This window comes from Aplosporella prunicola, assembly GCF_010093885.1.
Source record: "Aplosporella prunicola CBS 121167 unplaced genomic scaffold K452scaffold_24, whole genome shotgun sequence".
Taxonomy (NCBI): Eukaryota; Fungi; Ascomycota; class Dothideomycetes; order Botryosphaeriales; family Aplosporellaceae; genus Aplosporella; species Aplosporella prunicola.
This window is the reverse complement of record NW_022983552.1, coordinates 318,184-335,421: the sequence shown is the minus strand read 5'-3', so window position 1 is coordinate 335,421 and position 17,238 is coordinate 318,184. Positions and strand designations below refer to the sequence as shown.

General features: G+C 50.9%; 5 protein-coding genes across 5 annotated transcripts; 4 read left to right on the top strand and 1 right to left on the bottom strand.

Moving 5' to 3' along the window:
* Window positions 1–199: 199 nt before the first annotated feature.
* K452DRAFT_361381 (uncharacterized protein) lies at window positions 200–2,930 on the top strand (the record flags this gene model as incomplete). Its single annotated transcript, XM_033546418.1, has 3 exons — window positions 200–358; window positions 437–1,396; window positions 1,615–2,930. The coding sequence occupies exons 1-3, from the start codon at window positions 208–210 to the stop codon at window positions 2,928–2,930; spliced, it is 2,427 nt and encodes an 808-aa protein (XP_033394022.1). The 5' UTR covers window positions 200–207.
* A 1,027-nt stretch (window positions 2,931–3,957) lies between these two features.
* Window positions 3,958–6,706, top strand: K452DRAFT_277397 (uncharacterized protein). Its single transcript, XM_033539321.1, has 3 exons — window positions 3,958–5,482; window positions 5,543–5,833; window positions 5,910–6,706. Exons 1-3 carry the CDS (start codon window positions 4,300–4,302, stop codon window positions 6,206–6,208), a joined length of 1,773 nt encoding a protein of 590 aa, XP_033394021.1. The 5' UTR covers window positions 3,958–4,299; the 3' UTR covers window positions 6,209–6,706.
* A 1,915-nt stretch (window positions 6,707–8,621) lies between these two features.
* On the top strand, window positions 8,622–10,937 carry K452DRAFT_256494 (uncharacterized protein). Its single transcript, XM_033538402.1, has 4 exons — window positions 8,622–9,166; window positions 9,221–9,437; window positions 9,488–10,257; window positions 10,314–10,937. The coding sequence occupies exons 1-4, from the start codon at window positions 8,915–8,917 to the stop codon at window positions 10,647–10,649; spliced, it is 1,575 nt and encodes a 524-aa protein (XP_033394020.1). The 5' UTR covers window positions 8,622–8,914; the 3' UTR covers window positions 10,650–10,937.
* A 1,674-nt stretch (window positions 10,938–12,611) lies between these two features.
* Window positions 12,612–14,725, bottom strand: K452DRAFT_256491 (uncharacterized protein). The gene is made up of 2 exons (XM_033538401.1): window positions 12,832–14,725; window positions 12,612–12,771 (listed from the first exon to the last, which is right to left on the bottom strand). Exon 1 carries the CDS (start codon window positions 14,464–14,466, stop codon window positions 12,952–12,954), a length of 1,515 nt encoding a protein of 504 aa, XP_033394019.1. The 5' UTR covers window positions 14,467–14,725; the 3' UTR covers window positions 12,612–12,771; window positions 12,832–12,951.
* A 156-nt stretch (window positions 14,726–14,881) lies between these two features.
* On the top strand, window positions 14,882–16,764 carry K452DRAFT_277387 (uncharacterized protein). Its single transcript, XM_033539320.1, has 3 exons — window positions 14,882–15,162; window positions 15,211–15,458; window positions 15,511–16,764. The coding sequence occupies exons 1-3, from the start codon at window positions 15,111–15,113 to the stop codon at window positions 16,441–16,443; spliced, it is 1,233 nt and encodes a 410-aa protein (XP_033394018.1). The 5' UTR covers window positions 14,882–15,110; the 3' UTR covers window positions 16,444–16,764.
* The last annotated feature ends 474 nt before the right edge of the window (window positions 16,765–17,238 follow it).

Here is a 17,238-nt window from a genome sequence, read left to right as displayed (position 1 = left end):
GATATGGCTAAATATGTTTTTGGTAATTCCGATGCATGAAAAATTTGCGACGAAAACATGGTGCAGGATCGTGCATGCTGCCGCGGCAGATTATGCAATCGACCCGAAAAGGACATCAGGCTGGAAAGGCCAAGGCCGCCACTGCCTTTAAAAAGCGGAGGACCCAGCTCCTATTTCTATCTTCACACAGCAGCAGTCACAGAAACTATGGATGACTTTGGAGAAAACACAATTATTGACAGTCCAGCCTCAACCCAAGAGTCTTTTTACACCGCACGAAGCGCTTCCAGCAGATCAAGTCTTCCACGGAACACACTAGGTGTAGCGGAAACTGCGCATACCAAGTGTTCAGATGTCGGTACGTACGGTTTATTCCCTAAGAATATACCTTTACCATCACCAACTACGGGTAGCTGCCACTTAACACCAGTTGCAGGAAGATCAACTAGCGGAGCCATTGAAACCCACGATGATGGGACTGGACACAGTGAAAACATTGCGCACAACAACACCGGATCTAATGGTCCAGACTCTGGCAAGCGACGAAGTTCCCCAAACCATGCCCAGGACACAACGGTTGCACATGCAACGGACCAGAGGACCAATAGTCCACTACGGTGGTTAAATTATAGAGAGATGATTCTAGGAGCTTCGAAATTTTGGCCCCATCTGAAAAACGTCGGAGCCGCGGAATCGAAATGTCGCAATATCGATAGCGGATGTGTAACAGTTCACAGCTCGTGTACTCTCTGGAACGGACACTTATGGGTAGATATGCCCCACTATCCTGTTAAGGATTTAGGAGATAAACAGCATCTGATCTCCAACCTGGCTCACAAGTGCCTCTTTGCACAAAACATGAAACGGTTTTTCATTGTCGAAGATCTTACGCCCTATATGATCAACACACTTGGTACGACCTTTGGAATGAACCCCGAATTCTTCGAAGAGCATCTCCTTCAGTCGGGCTTCCTTGGCGATTCACAGGACAATGAGGATTCCGCTACATGGCGTACCAACGGGATTTTGAAAGACTATTTTTCTCTTCGTTGGTTTCGGCCAGTACTTCGACGCTTCTCTGAGCCTCCTGATAAATGGGATCGTCTCAAATTGATCAGTAACAAGGACCAACAAATTGAATGGGGGCATGTCACTAAGATTAGAGAGGAAGATCTTGCTGTAGGGCCAAACCAAGCAGATGACGAAACAGTGCGAGAACTAGAAAAGGAATCAAAACGCGGTCGGCATTGTGTGAGTGCCTCGAGCAACATCTTCCGTCAAGAACGCGCTCTTATCACGGATCGTATACGGGCAATGAAGAGCGCCAGCGGAGCTCATGTAGCATGGGAAGAACGAGCGACAATGTATCGTACGGTCATCAAAGGTGTGGAAACTGGTAAGTATCACAAAGATACTTTTGACTTGCACAACATGAAAAACACAGAAAACGGTGTATCGAAGTGTTATTTTTATACTTGATATACTACATCAACGGACTTCAGAGGCTACTAGTTAGCAGGCTGTGTGGGACTAATATGACTTGCTCCATTATATCACGAGTCTTAATTCAAAAACATATACGCATTGCTGGAAGCTAATGAGACATTCTTTTAGTGGTTCTTCTTGTGGATCCTCTACCGCGTCTAAATCATGATATTGTCTTGCTGGAACAACAACAACAAGGGGATCGTAATGTCACGAAAATAAAATCATCACGAAGAGTATCGGAGATTGCGTTCATGACAATTTATCCGCGAAGCGCTCCAGTTGCCTTTCTGGGATGCCCTATGGCAAGCAACCACCTTGACGATCTGGAAAAGCAATACACGAGAATAACACCAACTCGAGACGATATTAACAGCTGGCTATATCCTCAGGCACAAGGTGGTCAATTATACTCTCATGCTCGCTATACAGAAGTTACATTAGCACTTTTGCAGGTGGTCAAAAGGGATGTCTATGCGTTCATGAGCCTTCTGAACGCTGCATTGGGTGAAATTGCCCAGGACTCTATAAACGAAAGAAGCATAGAAGAACGACTTCCTCACTGGCGATCGCTCATAAACACATATCAACAGGAGTTACCAAAACTTCGAGAGTCGTTGCAAGGGTTCTATCAGTATGCTTTCGCTCAGAAATACGACCAAGATGCTCATACCACAATCACCGATCTCGACTCCAAACTTGAGCTGTTGATGCAACGGCTTGAGAAGACATACGTTGCATTGCGAGCAGAGCTGGCAATCATTGAAAGTAAGCGTGGGATTGCAGAAGCCGAAGGCGTCAGCAAGCTCACCGAACTTGCTTTCATCTTCATTCCGTTGACATTCGCTGCGGGCGTATTCAGCATGCAAATACAGGAGCTTCAGGACCCTGCTTCACTCCGGTCATTCATCGTTGCGGCCTTTCTCTCCGTAGCGGTCTCTTACGCAATTAGACTTGCTGTCCGAAGCCCCATGGTCATTGACAGCAAAGAAAGAGTGTTCAAAATACTACGCGAAAGGAAACCTTTCGCAGACAGAGTTTCGACACACGCTTTTATTATGTGGCTGGGCCCTGGGCTTTTATCGGCCTTCAACTGGGCATTTCAGGAAGTTATGTCGGCTTTCTTCTGGCTTTGTTATAAGGTCGGAGCAGCAAATTTCGTCCGTCTGGCAGCACTATCTATTTTCATTCCTGTCACTATCAGCATTTCTACTCAAGCTCAGCTGAGTGGCAGCTTCCGTGGTGCCATTATAGCATTGCTCTTCATAGTACTTGCTGCTGGTACATGGGTTTGCATCAACGCAATCCAAGCGGATCGGATAAGTTTATCTAGTTGGTCATATCTGCTGCCTACTTGGAAAAGATTCCGCCTACAAAGTAGCGCATTTTCGTGGAAGGGGAGATATAGGCGTAAGGAGAGTGTAACGACAATTTCTTCTGCTTGATCGTGTGGTCGTAAAGGATGTGATACATCAACCTTACTGTATCAACAGAGAAGTTTACCAATGCTAGTACGACTCGGTAAAATGATTTATTGATTGATAAGTGAATCCAGAGATTTCCTTAAATGATTTATAAGATGGCTCCTCGTGCTGTTTTATGCTGTAACATCCGTCGCCATCAAGCGAGATTCACCACCTAGCGAGATAATATTTATACGGAGGAAGAACAGGACCCAGGTGAGATATCTACAGTGTGTATGCACTCTAAAACTGTTTTACTTATATCCAGGATTTAGGTATTATAACTAGTTAAGGAGTATTCCATAGAGACTGCTTGTGTCCTTTCCTATCTCGCTAGATGGTGACTTTTTGCTCGACGGTGGCGGACGTTACCCAAAGCTCGTGGGGTACGTCTTTCTGATAAGGTTCTCAGCCGATATAGCACCGTTCCTGCTCTTTTCACACTCTGCATATCAGGCAGTCATCGTAGCGGATGACCAACTCTGCCACACGTGTAGTCTTTCTTCTCACAACCGTGGCACGAACCCATACTACACTTCTCTTTAAATACAGACACTCGGTTGCGATGTCCATGTGTGTTCCTTTGCAGTCGACATACACCTCTGTTTCTACCTTGCGGTGTTTTGTCCGTTTGCGATACTGTTCGAAGTAGCACTGGTAGGTACAAAGCTGGATGTGTGACTCGATGTGCTTGCAGGGGTACTGGTACTTCGTCTCCCGGCACATTCTTGATAATGATATCTACAAATGTTATTCTAACTACCAGTAGGTCACGACTCATGAAGATAACACCTACCTAATCGGGAAGGAGTTGCACAAAGGTGATGCTGGCTAGGTTTCAGTTGAGGTAGTCGATAGCCAACTAGGTAGTGATCTTAGAACTACCGGACAATTCACGGAGTCTAGATTTCTTCGATGTTAGCTAAGGCTGGATGAAGGGGCATAGATAGAAAGATAATAGGATGTCGTCGTTTATAAACAACATCATCCGGCACCATTGCAAACAAATAGGGGCAAGGGGTGTTCCGATAGCTATCGTGTGAACAATATTCCTTTCAAAGTCACTCGGAGAGCATGTCTTAGCTGCAATGTATCGAGCAGAAGAGCATATGGTGTGTAGGTGTTGAAAGGCGGACGTTGTGGGCATGACCAGAGTTGGGGATCGGGTGGACCCTGTGATTGGGGTATGATGTAGTCGCGTGGACGGCGCCGACGATCATCGCCCCGGTTACAGGGCAGCTCCGAGCAGCTAGACAACAAGACAACTGTCCCAGCTCCACCCGTTCTTTTTCTCCTTTTCATCTTTCCTTTGAGAGCTCCAGAAAGCTCACACATTCACTAACCAGCAACTATGGCGCGCAGCCAAGAACCGCTGCTAACGCGGCGGGCGTCCGACCGTTCGAACGACCACGACCTCGCCGAAGAGGACGCACTCCTTACCGGCGAACCTACGAACAGACAACCCCCGTCGGACCGCTGGCAGAAATGGCGGGAACTCGGTCTTTTCCTTTGGGCCCTCATCGCGACGGCAGCCATTATCGTCCTTGCTATTGTCTACCAGAAGCATCAGGCCGCCAAGCCTCCTTCTCCGAACCCGACCGGCAAACGTAACCTCATATTCATGGTGTCTGATGGCATGGGTCCCACGAGCTTGAGCTTGACCCGAGGCTTCAAGCAATACCAGCACGCGGAATCTTGGGACAACGTTCTGGTTCTTGATAAGCACATGATCGGCCAGAGCCGTACGAGATCCAGCAGCAGCCTGGTGACGGACAGCGCAGCCGGAGCGACCGCGTTCAGCTGTGGTTTCAAGAGCTACAATGGAGCAATTTCGGTGCTACCGAACCACGAGCCTTGCGGCACGGTGCTGGAAGCCGCGAAGCGAGCGGGATACATGACTGGATTGGTTGTCACGACAAGAATTACCGATGCGACACCGGCATGCTTCGCAGCACACGTGAACATGCGATCGGAGGAGGACCGGATCGCTGAACAAATGGTTGGAGACTATCCGCTTGGAAGAGTCGTGGATCTGATGTTTGGAGGAGGACGCTGCCACTTCCTACCCAACACCACCGAAGGCTCGTGCCGCGCTGATGACAACGACATCAGGACGCTTGCAGGAAAACATGGGTTCAGCTATGTTGATAACCGCGAGGACTTTGATGGCTTGAACCTGGGTAGTGCGATCAATTTGCCGATGCTGGGACTTTTCGCGGACCACGACATTCCCTACGAGGTGGACAGGCGCAACGAAAACGACATCTATCCATCGCTGGATGAAATGGCAAGGACGGCTATGAGGGCCCTGAGCGAGGCAACCAGGGACAGTGATAAGGGCTTTTTCCTCATGATTGAGGGTAGCAGGATCGACCACGCCGGTCATGCTAATGACCCCGTTGCTCAGGTCCATGAAGTCCTTGCTTACGACAAGACTGTTGCTAGCGTTCTGGAGTTCCTTGAAAAGGATCCTGTCCAGGGTGTCATGGTCAGCACTAGTGACCACGAGACCGGCGGTCTGGCCGCCGCGAGACGTATGTCATTTCCTGTCTGATTCTCGATAACAAAGATAAAAGGGCTAATATTCTTTGCAGAACTGCACACTACCTACCCTGAATATCTCTGGTATCCGGGCGTTTTGGCCAACGCTTCTCACAGCGCTGAACGCCTTGCGCAAAACTATCAAAAGTTTTTGAGCGCACAGCGCAACGAAGACGAGACCATTGCTTGGCTCAAGAATGCAGTCGAGAATGACCTCGGCATTCACGATGCCTCCGAAGAGGAGATCAACAACCTCGCAGAAAACCCAGATATCAGTCCGTACGTTTTCGCCGACATGGTGAGCCGCAGAAGTCAGACGGGGTGGAGCACCCACGGACACTCAGGTAAATTATCCCGATTTCCATCTTCACTTCCAACACACCTTTCACGTAGAACACTAGGCTAACTCAATTCCCACAGCTGCGGATGTCAACATCTTCGCCTCAGACCCCATTGCTGCCTCCCCTCTTGTTGGAAACCACGAGAACACTGAAGTCGGCGAGTTCCTACGCAACTATCTCTCGGTCGACGTCGAGGCGATTACTAAGGAACTGCGGTCCAAGGGGATTGGCCACGGCAAAGTGGATGCCATGACGGGCGAGTCCATTGGCTGGATGGGCCGGATGCCTGACGAGGCCGAGATTAACGATCATGACCATCTAGACCACTATCAGGGGGATTTCAAGAAGCACAAGAGATGCGAGATTTGTGGCATGTGAAAGAGTGGCGGATTGCGCCACGGAGAGACATTTTCGGCTTCCTAGACTTGCTTCCGATTTGGGGATTATTTGGCGTTTCTTTGGGACCCGAGCAGTCGAACCGTTCTTGGACACTGTATATGCCATGAGCCAGACAGGTATCTTTCGCTTGGAGGCAATAACGGCCGAACTACCAACGACGAACTTTCATAATCTCAGCCCGAACTACGAAATCCATTTCTGGGTACAAATCAGCATAAACTTAGAGAATCCCCCTTCTTCTCTTGAAATTTCGCGACAATAACGCCTCATAACATGCTACCCTTAGGGCGGTGTGACGGGTGCGCAGCTGAGTGTATCCTGATGCACGTGATTGCCTAGTAAGCAGCTTAGCTGTGGTTGGTGGTTGGTGCCTCGCAATTCCACGCTCTCGGTGGCGATCAACAATCGAGCCGAGGAGACCACTTCTACCACCAACATTCTGTCACAGTAGTAGAGATGGCTTTTGCTCCTTAGAAGACTCCTTTAAATGGTCCATCAGTCTCGACTCTTTTGGCCGAGATGCTGTAAAGCCACGAAGCTCTACATTTGGCATGGCTCAGGCCCTTGCTCTCCTGCGTCGAATCCTCTATCGGCCACATCTACTTCATATCTCGTCCCAGATCTCAGTTCCATCAGATGGTTTTCGTGTCTAGAGCCCTGAAACATTGCAGGGGATATGCGCAGGATGCCTTTCTTACAAGGCCACCCAACTTAACGTTTTCGTCTAGACCTGGGGTGCTCTTCGAAACGAGTCCGCAATCCGCCTCAGCTGAGGGACGCCACACAACATGTTTGACGGACCGGCCACTATATTGTGGCTCATTTTTCCTGTTCAGCTTCATCCTTCGCGCCAACTGCTATTACTATAGCCGGCTACTTTGACGACTCTTCAGCCCATTTTGCACGGACTTTGTGAAGCAAGGCGCGCGTTTCAAATAGTGTGCACTGACAAATACCTACCTAGGCATTTACAACAATCCTGCAGCTTCTCACAAATGTGCGCAAACCTCACTATTGGCATCTGCTAAAGGCACTTGAAAATAGTGCGACCAGCTACATAGATCAAAAAACCGTATTCCTTCTGGCGCTTACATGTACGTTTATCCTGGCTCATCGACAGAGTTTTCTTACCTCCCGGTGGGTACTCTTGCCAGCGAACTCTCACCCCGGCCTTGAAAAATTCAACCTGGTGCCAGCAGCCACCTCATCGTCTCCAGTCGAATATTCAAGTAGTCACAATGATGTGATGTCACCTCGGGAGAAATACTTAGCCGTTTGTCCGTAAAGCAACCAATCACTTTGAGAGGACGGTCATTCTTCTCAACTAACGCACAACGCGACATTGTCATCCTACACTTCACCAAAGTGGGTTCTCGCGCGAACTCACATAGAGCTCGATTTCAATCTTGTGGGCGCCAGGAGTGCAACACGATGATCTGCAAGCAGATCGATTTGCGGCAACTGGACCCTAACCCGGAGTCTTGGGACGGCACAAATGCAAGCGGACCTGCAGCTGACTGCATAATGTCGGTGCACACGCCGAAGCCGCGGGAGCCGTTTAGCGGACTCTACGAGCCCCGCAATGATGCCTCCTTGACGCCTGAACCCTTGGCAATTTAATCATGAGCGAGGCTGGCAAAAGGCAATGCTTTATCTTGGAGTTCATATCAATGACATTGTAGCTTGACTACAGGACGAAAGGCATTTGGTCGGCCACTCCCGAAGATTGGGGTATCACAATGCTGAAATGCGCAAACCCCATTTCCGATAACTGTCACTTGGTGATAGGGCGGCTTTCCACATGGGGCTTCCCGCGGCATGGCCCGCTTAACATCCCACGCGCTCCGCCCCACGGCCGCTCAGGGCATGGCAATTTTACCAGCTGGAGAACCGAGTACCGACGACGCAAGAAACGCTGATGACTACCCAATACCGTTTGAAATGACTGCGATGTCGCGCAGGTTCAAGCATCGTGTCATGCAGCCTCCCGGCTTGTCATTTCTTGGAATTTCTTGGGATTTTCAGCAGCAAGCATCGCTTAAAACTAGAGCGCGCCTCCGCTGTGCCGAGGCGGGAAGGATTCTTGACGAAGTCTGGAACGCACATTAAAAAAGATTTGTAGCCATCAGGGGACGCCGCCCACGACGACACGGCACAGAAGAGATGGTTCTTCAACGATAGATCTTAAGATAGTCACGTCGCTGTTGAACGTGGCCGCTAGCCCGCACATCCGCATTTTGTGGGACACGCGAGGCGCATCGCTATCTCTCTCCGAACATAATCGGGGGTGATTCCAATTCGGCACAGGGTCAAAGACTAGCTGGTGGCGCCGTCGCTCGTTAGCTCGCGAAAAGACCCCGGCCTGGTCTACGCCTCCAATGGTCCCGATGACAGCCGGCCAATCTGCTGATCTACACTCGCCTCGGCCTTATCAACGTTGGCTGCGAAAGTTTGGCCGTCGCCGCGCACCGCCGCTCCTTATATTACTTGATTGAACGATGCGCCGTTTAGTCCTGTACAGCGCTCGCGTTCCACATCAACCCAACATCCTCTCCCTTATACAAAGGACTCTCCTCTGACGAGGTCGAAGATCAAACTCCTTCGCGGAGCTTCGAAACAAGAGTCCCTAATCGAAAATTTTTCTTACGCGACAGTCACGTCAAGTCACCTGTCGTCGCATCAAAAATGAATTACTACGACGTCGAGAAGACGGCCGCCGATGCTGATGTGTCCTCGGCGCCCTCTGTCACCAAGCACACTGGACCTGTTGCTGCTATCGAGGGTGGTGCCGTTCCGGGCGAGAGCTTTGAATATGGCAACACCCTGTACGCGAAGGTTCAAAGGTTGGCCGGCCGCTTGAACATTGAACAGAGAGGCATCGAGCGTGTCCCGGACAGCGAACGGAACGACACTTCTTTATTGAACGTTGGTACCATGGTATGTTTGTTCGGTTCTCATTTGACCAATGAACATGGCTAATACCCGATATAGTGGCTTTCCGCCAACATGGTTGTCAGTTCCTTCGCAATTGGTCTACTTGGCAAGTCGTTGTTCGGCCTTGGAGTTGCTGATGCTATGCTGGTAATCCTCTTCTTCAACATCATTGGTGTCCTCTCGGTCTGCTTCTTTTCCACGTTTGGTCCTGTGTTTGGTCTCCGTCAAATGGTCTTGTCCCGGTTCTGGTTTGGCTGGTACGGTGTCAAGCTCAGTAAGTTGATGTGTCTATTCAATGCCTCTGATAGACCTAACACGTCTCAGTTGCCGTCTTCAACTGCTTCGCCTGTATTGGCTGGTCGTCCGTCAACTCCATTGTTGGCGCTGAGCTTATTCACGCTGTGAACGAGGATGTCCCGGGTTGGGCTGGCATTGTCATTATCGCCATTTGCACCTTTTTCGTAACCCTCTTCGGTTACAAGGTCGTTCACGCCTACGAGTTCTGGAGCTGGATCCCGACCTTCATCATCTTCCTGATTACCTTGGGTGTCTTCGCGCACTCAGGCGATTTCGTGAACATTCCTATGGGCGTTGGTACTTCCGAATTGGGCGGTGTCCTCAGCTTTGGCTGCACAGTTTATGGCTTTGCCACCGGATGGACCTCCTACGCTGCCGACTACACCGTCTACCACCCCGCGACCGAAAGCAAGAGGAAGGTGTGGATCAGTACCTTCATTGGTCTGATCTTCCCTCTGTTTTTCACCGAGATGTTGGGCGTGGCCGTCATGGCTGCTACTGATATCAACGGTGGTGACAACATCTATCAGGCTGGTTACACGGCCTCCGGCACCGGTGGCCTTCTGGCGGCCGTTCTTGTTCCCCATCTTGGTGGTTTTGGCAAGTTCTGCCTGATCATTCTTGCTCTCTCGATCATTGCAAACAACTGCCCGAACATCTACTCTGTGTCCCTCACTGTGCAAGTCTTTGCGCACTGGACTCAGTACGTTCCTCGTTTCATCTGGACCCTTGTTGGCACCGGTGTCTACATTGCCATTGCTATCGCGGGTTACTCGCACTTCGAGACGATCCTTGAGGTAAGCATCTGTGCTTCTTTCGAAACGTCAAACCCCGAAAGCTAACCTTTTCACAGAACTTCATGAACTTCATTGGTTACTGGCTTGCCATTTATACCGGTATTGCTGTTACCGACCATTTCGTATTCAAGAGGGGCTTTGGTGGCTACAACCCTGAACTCTATGACCAACCGAGCAAGCTACCCGTGGGTATCGCAGCTGTTCTTGCCTTCTGCTTCGGTGTTGCTGGTATGGTTGTCGGCATGAGCCAGTCGTGGTGGGTGGGTCCCGTCGCGCTCAAGGCGGGTGCGGCGCCAACTGGTGGTGATGTTGGTGCGGAGCTGGGCTTCGCCTTTGCTTCCGTCAGCTATATGGCCCTGAGAACCGTTGAGCTCCGCATGTTCAAGAGGTAGGGTTCACCGAGGGCAAATGGGTGTCCATCACGGGCCGCAAGGCAGTTTCCGTGTAAAGTCGTCTATTCAAAACTGAAAGAAGAAGAAAGAATAGAAGAGGGGTGTCTTGTAGAGACAAAGAGGTGGAGGGGAAGGAGAGCGCTTTGTGTTTTTAAAAACAATATACCCGACTATGTTTCTCGCGCATCTCCTCTCAACGGAAGGAAGACTATCTGTCAAAATCAAAATCAAAATCATTCACATAAAACCGTGCTTCTCGCAAATTACTCCTACAAACCGCCGCAACCCACGCCTCCCAAAACCAACACCAGCACCCTACCCATACACCCCATACACCCCATACACCCCATACACCCCATACACCCTTCTCCACAACCCAGCCCAAAGCAACCCCCCGCAGCTTCCCCACTCCCACCAAACCAGCGGAACCGGAGAGCTCCAAGGGCGTTATAATGAGCTAAACCAACAAACGAGGCGCGGGCGCGCCGAAGCGTCCGGTGCCGCCGCCGCCTCGCCCCGTTGACCTCACACCCCGGAAATTAGCTGCCCTTCGAGCTTTAGCGGGCAGCGAGTCCGGTGGCTTCCCCTGGGCTTATGGAGCGGCCCGGATCCTGCCGGCTACGGCTAGTGTTGGTGGTCGAGCTTTGGGTTGCACTTGCGAGTCGGGCCGCGGGTAGTACCTAAGTCCGACGCGTGGACTACTTTAGGAGAGGCCGAGGATGGCGTTTGGCCGCGTGTGCTTGATGCTTGTGTTGGTGTGCGTACTTGGAGAGATTGGATGGGTTGCAAATGGGTGGCTGTGTAAAAGTGTGCTTTTGTTGTGGTGGATGGTGGATTAGCAGTTGTACATAGGATTGCTTTTCGGACGAAAGGAATTGAGAGGGGTGCGGCGATGATTGTTGAAACGTTGCTCTTGTGCGCCCAGATCTGTTTAGAAGAGATAGGGCTCATGCTTCTTGTTGACAGTGACTCCTATTTTAGTTTGGGAACCATCTGAAAGGAAGGATGAACCAAAAAGCTTTTGTAAATCCAAACCAAATCATTCCTATCCATAACTTTCGCTCGCGCAAGTGAGTTTGCTTTGTTCGAAGAGCTACAAGACCTGTGATGTATGCACAGTCGATCCAGCAATCCAATAGAAGATCCATGTGGGACCTATATTTAAATATGCGACTAGTGTCCCCTGTTACCGAAACCCGTCGCTCAGGTACTCGAGCTCAAGCCTGGCAATGGCATCATTTAAACTAGTCTCATGAAATTCTGCTTTGAGCATAGCTTGGCCCCCGAGGCTTTGTCGTACATTTGATGATCTGGCCCTTGGCATCGAGATAGTTCATAGAGGATCCCCAGTTCAAATCACAAACTCGTGTTCGGCTCATCTTCGCCTACATATACTCCAATAGCCCTAGGCTGTATCAACCGCGGAAGTATGAAGGAGGATCCTTGAATGTGCTGGCCCGAACTTCGGAAAGATAGCAGTATGGACAGGTAGACCTGTTCTAACTTATGAAGGCTGTATCTGGAATATTCCATACTCTGGAAAGAATACTGGCTCTTAAAGGGCCAATGAAGGTCTCTTTATTAGATGCGCTTCTCGCACTGCCGAATATTTATCATGAAACATGACTCATGCTCTACACCTCGTTGTAGCTTGATGACTCTAAGAATCTAAAAACTACCTCGCGATAGAACTGCTAAGGCTTGAGAGGAAAGACATTATATGAATTCTGGGAAACAAAAGTGAATATTGTTCTGATATCTTGCGCTAAGAGAATGGTTGGGATGTCTTCGATGAGGCTTATGCTTATGGGTGTATGACCTGTCTGACTGAATAGCCAACAGGCTCGCCATGTAAACAGCCGTACCTGACAGAGTGCCGTAAGGCAATTTGAAATGGCCAATAAAATCAGGATCTGTAACGAAGTTCCTCATGGCTTGTATTTACCAAAGACATGAAACAATGGGTTGAGCGACTACAGAATTAGCATACTTGGTTGCGAATAATACTCACGAGTACTTCTTTTTCATGGTTAGGCAAGTTAGAACTTGCCGTGTAAAAGAAGATATGCCTCACAGTAGGCTTGTTGAGCTCCAATGCCGAATCAATATGACATTAGAGGATCTAAGTTTTATACGTCCCATTAGTTTGATATTTATGTCAGTGGCTTCGTTGTTAACCAACCATCTGCCTTCCATGGTGCAGGAAAGACATCTTTTGTGGAGAGCAGTCTACTTTTTCGTTGTTCACCGGGCCACATGTATTTCTCAGCTACACCGACCGTAAGCAGGCACAAGAGCCCTATCACCTATACTCTCTTCTTCCACCCGTATTCCTCTCCATCCTTCTCCTTTTCAATTCGTCCTGAAGCCCTCGGTCCTCAAGCTCTTCTCTTATCTCAACGTCCAGTTCCTTTCGCGCCTTCAACAATTTATCGAGTTTCGGCACGAACGTTGTAAAGTTCAGGATCGGATGCCCTTCTATGTGCCTCAATTGCTCAAGGCACCTGGCTGCCGTATTTTCCAGGTCTTCCCTCGTATAAGTCTTTGGGTGCTGCAACTTCCGGATATTGAGCTCTGGGTACAAAAGGCCATTGCCGTTTCCTGCGCCTTCGAAGGCTGCCCGATAGGGCACGAAGTTTGGTATCTCTATAGACGAAGCTCGTCCGTCGTCCGATCCGAGTTGGACGTTGCATGCCACGGCCGTCTCATGACACCAGGTGCGTGCGACATTTCGAGGCGTGTACCCGCCGCCACCAAGCATTAGCAGGGGCAGGTTCCTACTCTTCACGTACTCGACACATGATCCATGCGCCTTGATATTGAGGTTGAATTTGCCCAGTCGATCACCACCCAGTGAATCTGCGCCGCATTGGAGCACGATTGCTTCAGGTTTGAAGACCTCGATAGTTTTTCCAGTCACCTTGCGGAACAGCCACCCATAGTCTGAGTCATCGATTCCATCCTCCAGCGGAACGTTGAGGCTGAAGTAGGCGCCGGGCTCTTCAAAGCCCTTGGGGCCACTGTCGTCAGGCCCACCAGTGCCAGGGAAAAATTCACCGTATTTGTGGTAGGACAGGGTCATGACGCGGTCCGTATTGAAGAAAGCTGCTTCGACGCCGTCGCCATGGTGCACATCGATATCGATGTACAGAACACGCGTGTAAGACTGCAACAGGTGCTGGATAGCTAACACGATGTCGTTGACATAGCAGAAACCAGACGCTTGGCGTTTCTTCGCATGGTGTAGGCCGCCCGACCAGCTAATTGCGATGTTCGATTCGCCGCTAGACAATGCATGTGCCGCTTCGAGTGTGGCACCTGTGCACAAGGTCACGTAATCCCAGATGCCGTCAAAAATAGGACAATCGTTGAATTCATCAGTGAAAACGTAGCGGTTGAGCTCCTCCTGGTGACGCTTTTGCGTCTGGTCGTCGCTTTTGATGTATTGCAGGAAATTGAGGTAGTCGTTATCGTGGAATTCGGCCAGATCCCGATGCTCCGCCGGTAGAGACTCATTCAGATCCATGGCATAGTGCAATCCATAACCGAAAACGAGCTGCTTGGTGAGCTGTAGACGCCAGGGTTTCATCGGGTGTTTGCTACCGAAGTGGTGCTGCTCGACTTTTGGGTTGTAGTGGAAGGATACAGTATATCCTTGTGGGCGCTCTATGCCTAGCTGGTCTGCAACCATCTGGTGCACACGTTCCTTGTCTTCCGGCTTAAGATTTTTGTAGTTGATATGCTCAACGCTCGAGCTTAGTGGAACAATGGGGTCCGAAGTTACCCAGGCCTGAACAATCTCGGTGTTGTGAGCCATTGTGTCGGTCTGGACACGTGAGTATGGGGCACTCAAGGGATCCCTTAAGAATGGACCGATCGACACTGCGGAGCTAGTGTTCTGAGGCGGAAGGTGAGAGGAAAAGCAGCAACCTTGTGGCGATGTTGAGGTTGTACTGTGGTGCAGAGCAGTTGTTCGGGTCGGGGAGTAATGACTCGGAGGACGAAGCCAGTAAAGGAAAAAGACGGGAGAGACGTCAGACCCCTACCAGTCAATGTATACCACAGACCAACCCGCGTGTGTTGGATGAAGAAGAGAAAGCTGGGGTATGTGGATCTTGCAGCGCCGTTGCACACCCTGGTCGCGCCAAGTCGATCGTGACGGTCACGTGCGGCGCGGCTGCGTCCTGGTTTCAGCCCTGGCGAAACGACGATTGACCCCCGACACGCAACAACTACCACACTTGTTCCCGCTCCATCAGCGCGCAACAACCTAGCGACAGGCTTTTCACTTCCCCTACTGCGCTACTGTGTAAATAGACGCTCAGGCGCAAGCAGATGAGTCGCTCTTTGCTACAAAGCTGTCACATCAGTAACATCGCCACGTGCACCCACGCCTTCGAAGGCCGTTTCGTGAATCTGCAGGTCGCAGCAGAGAGCCAGCGCTGAACATACCGAGCAAACATGGCCTTAGCTGAAGATGCCGCTTCCGTTCTGGAACTATTTATCCACGACGGTATGCTGGTGTAATCTTTATAGAATCCACATGCTGACCGTCTTGCAGTGGCAAATCTTCCGCTTGAAATTACTCACCTTTATGAGGAAATGCAGGCTAAAGAGCAGTTGATTCAGCATTGCCACAATATTATTGACGCGCGAGATAGCAGCTTGCAGAAATTTGTCAAGCTGAATGGGAGCCTGGTTAAGAACCCCAAAGAAGAACCTTATAGCAAACAGATCTTGCAACAGTACGACAAAGCTCAGATCCTTCAGGAGGAAAAGTGTCGCTTGGCTGAGAAGGCCGCACATCTCGTGGGTTAAAATCTTTCTGAGCACATACGAATCATCTACTAATCACCCACAGCTTGACCGTCATGTAAAGCGACTGGATATCAAGATTAGAGACTTGCAAGCGGACGGCTCTATACCAAATGATCCGCTACCTTCCCTGCTAAGGCCAGAGTCTCTAGCAGTGCCACCTTCGTCAACCGCGACTGGCGCAAACACGCCCCTGAATCCTCTGTCTATGAACGCAAATGCTGGTTCTCAGCAAATCGCCAACGCGGCCATAGCACGCTTAGCTGGTGTGACCGGTCAGAGGATAAGCTCCCCTGCCGTGACTGGTGGCATTCCGAGCACGATACTCAACCAAACTCACCTTTCTAATGCTTCAGCTCTGGCAGCCATGTCAGCCACCAATCGTCAACGCGAAATGTCAGTCAGTAGTGACAGTAAGCGGCGCCGTTTGAATGCATCGCTCGGCTCACTACCCACGATGACCTCTGCGCTCGCCCGTCAATCATCGTTGGGACCGGGGACTCCAAAGGTCGGAACTCCTGGCAGCCGTGCAGGCAGCGCAGGCCCAAGACCCAACAAGAAATTTTCCAAAAAGGCGCTACCAGGCCAAGCAAACAGAAAGAAGCTCAACAAAGTAGGGATATCAAAGAAGTCTGCACGCAGACTCATGGGACAGTCGCGTGCTTCGCCGTCGACGACTGGCGATGACGACAGTATGCTCAGCGAAGATGCTTCTGATGACGATGGGTCTGCCATTGGCGTCGACGGTGTAGGGGACGATAATATGGACCTGGACGACGAGGCCGACGACACGCAATACTGCATTTGCGAACGGGTCAGCTTCGGCGACATGGTGGCCTGCGACAACGACAAGTGTGAGATCCAGTGGTTCCACTGGGAATGTGTTGGCCTCACGCAGGAGCCCAAGGGGGAGTGGCTATGCCCCATCTGCGATCCCAACTCCAAGTTCGACAAGAAGAAGAAGAAGCTGAACCGATAGCGATCGGCCTGGGGGTTAGTGGTGCATTGTGGCTTTCCTTCTCCAGAGTCTGGGGTACTTTTGGAGTTCGCCTAGTGGCACCGGCGGGCTGGCGTCTGTCATGGGCGCCGATGTGCCGAGGGAGGGTGACGGGCTCGACTATAGGCAATGTCTCAAGCCGCCAAGGGCTTCCAGAAGGCTTCTGGCGTATCTTATCATGCAATATGGAGTGGAGCTGATCGTATATTCTCCCGCAAAGAGGCGTGGGAGATGCGACTAGCGCCCGGAGTGCGGGTGCGGCTGCTGAGCACTGCCCCAATGATGGTTGGCAGGGATGACGGGGGCCAGATCGGCCATCCGCTCCTTACCGCCTTGAACTTCCGCGCAAGCCTCCCCTTTCTTCTTCAATCTCTCCCAAAACCTTCGCGAGAGGGTTGATAACGCGCCTGATAATCATAATCCCGCCCTTGTGTTTGTGTTTCTTTCCCGTTGGGCCGTCGCGCACCATTGGCTGTCCGCACTAGCCCCCTGACGCCGCCGCCGCCCGCCTCATCGGCCGCCTAGCCCTGAACGACGCCAAAAAGTGCACAAGGGGCCACCCACTCGGACCCTCTCCTCTGTCTCGCTCCCTTGCTGCTTGCTGGCATTGCACAGGTTTGGCTTTGGTTTCAGACACACTCCTTCGAGAAGCAGGCCGAAGACGCCCAGCCGCCCGCCTCACACGATACCCGTCCGATCCTTACCGACCATCCGCCTCCTCGTAGCCAGTCACTCTTTCGGCCACAGGACGTACATGTCTCCACGAGCGCCCTAGCA

Coding starts and splice junctions, on each gene's coding strand:
- K452DRAFT_256491 (XM_033538401.1), bottom strand. CDS start 14,466: ATGGCTCACAACACCGAGATTGTTCAGGCCTGGGTAACTTCGGACCCC.
- K452DRAFT_277387 (XM_033539320.1), top strand. CDS start 15,111: ATGGCCTTAGCTGAAGATGCCGCTTCCGTTCTGGAACTATTTATCCAC. Junction 15,163..15,210: donor GGAACTATTTATCCACGACG/GTATGCTGGTGT, acceptor ACCGTCTTGCAG/TGGCAAATCTTCCGCTTGAA. Junction 15,459..15,510: donor CTGAGAAGGCCGCACATCTC/GTGGGTTAAAAT, acceptor AATCACCCACAG/CTTGACCGTCATGTAAAGCG.
- K452DRAFT_277397 (XM_033539321.1), top strand. CDS start 4,300: ATGGCGCGCAGCCAAGAACCGCTGCTAACGCGGCGGGCGTCCGACCGT. Junction 5,483..5,542: donor CGGTCTGGCCGCCGCGAGAC/GTATGTCATTTC, acceptor TATTCTTTGCAG/AACTGCACACTACCTACCCT. Junction 5,834..5,909: donor GAGCACCCACGGACACTCAG/GTAAATTATCCC, acceptor CAATTCCCACAG/CTGCGGATGTCAACATCTTC.
- K452DRAFT_256494 (XM_033538402.1), top strand. CDS start 8,915: ATGAATTACTACGACGTCGAGAAGACGGCCGCCGATGCTGATGTGTCC. Junction 9,167..9,220: donor TATTGAACGTTGGTACCATG/GTATGTTTGTTC, acceptor TACCCGATATAG/TGGCTTTCCGCCAACATGGT. Junction 9,438..9,487: donor CTGGTACGGTGTCAAGCTCA/GTAAGTTGATGT, acceptor AACACGTCTCAG/TTGCCGTCTTCAACTGCTTC.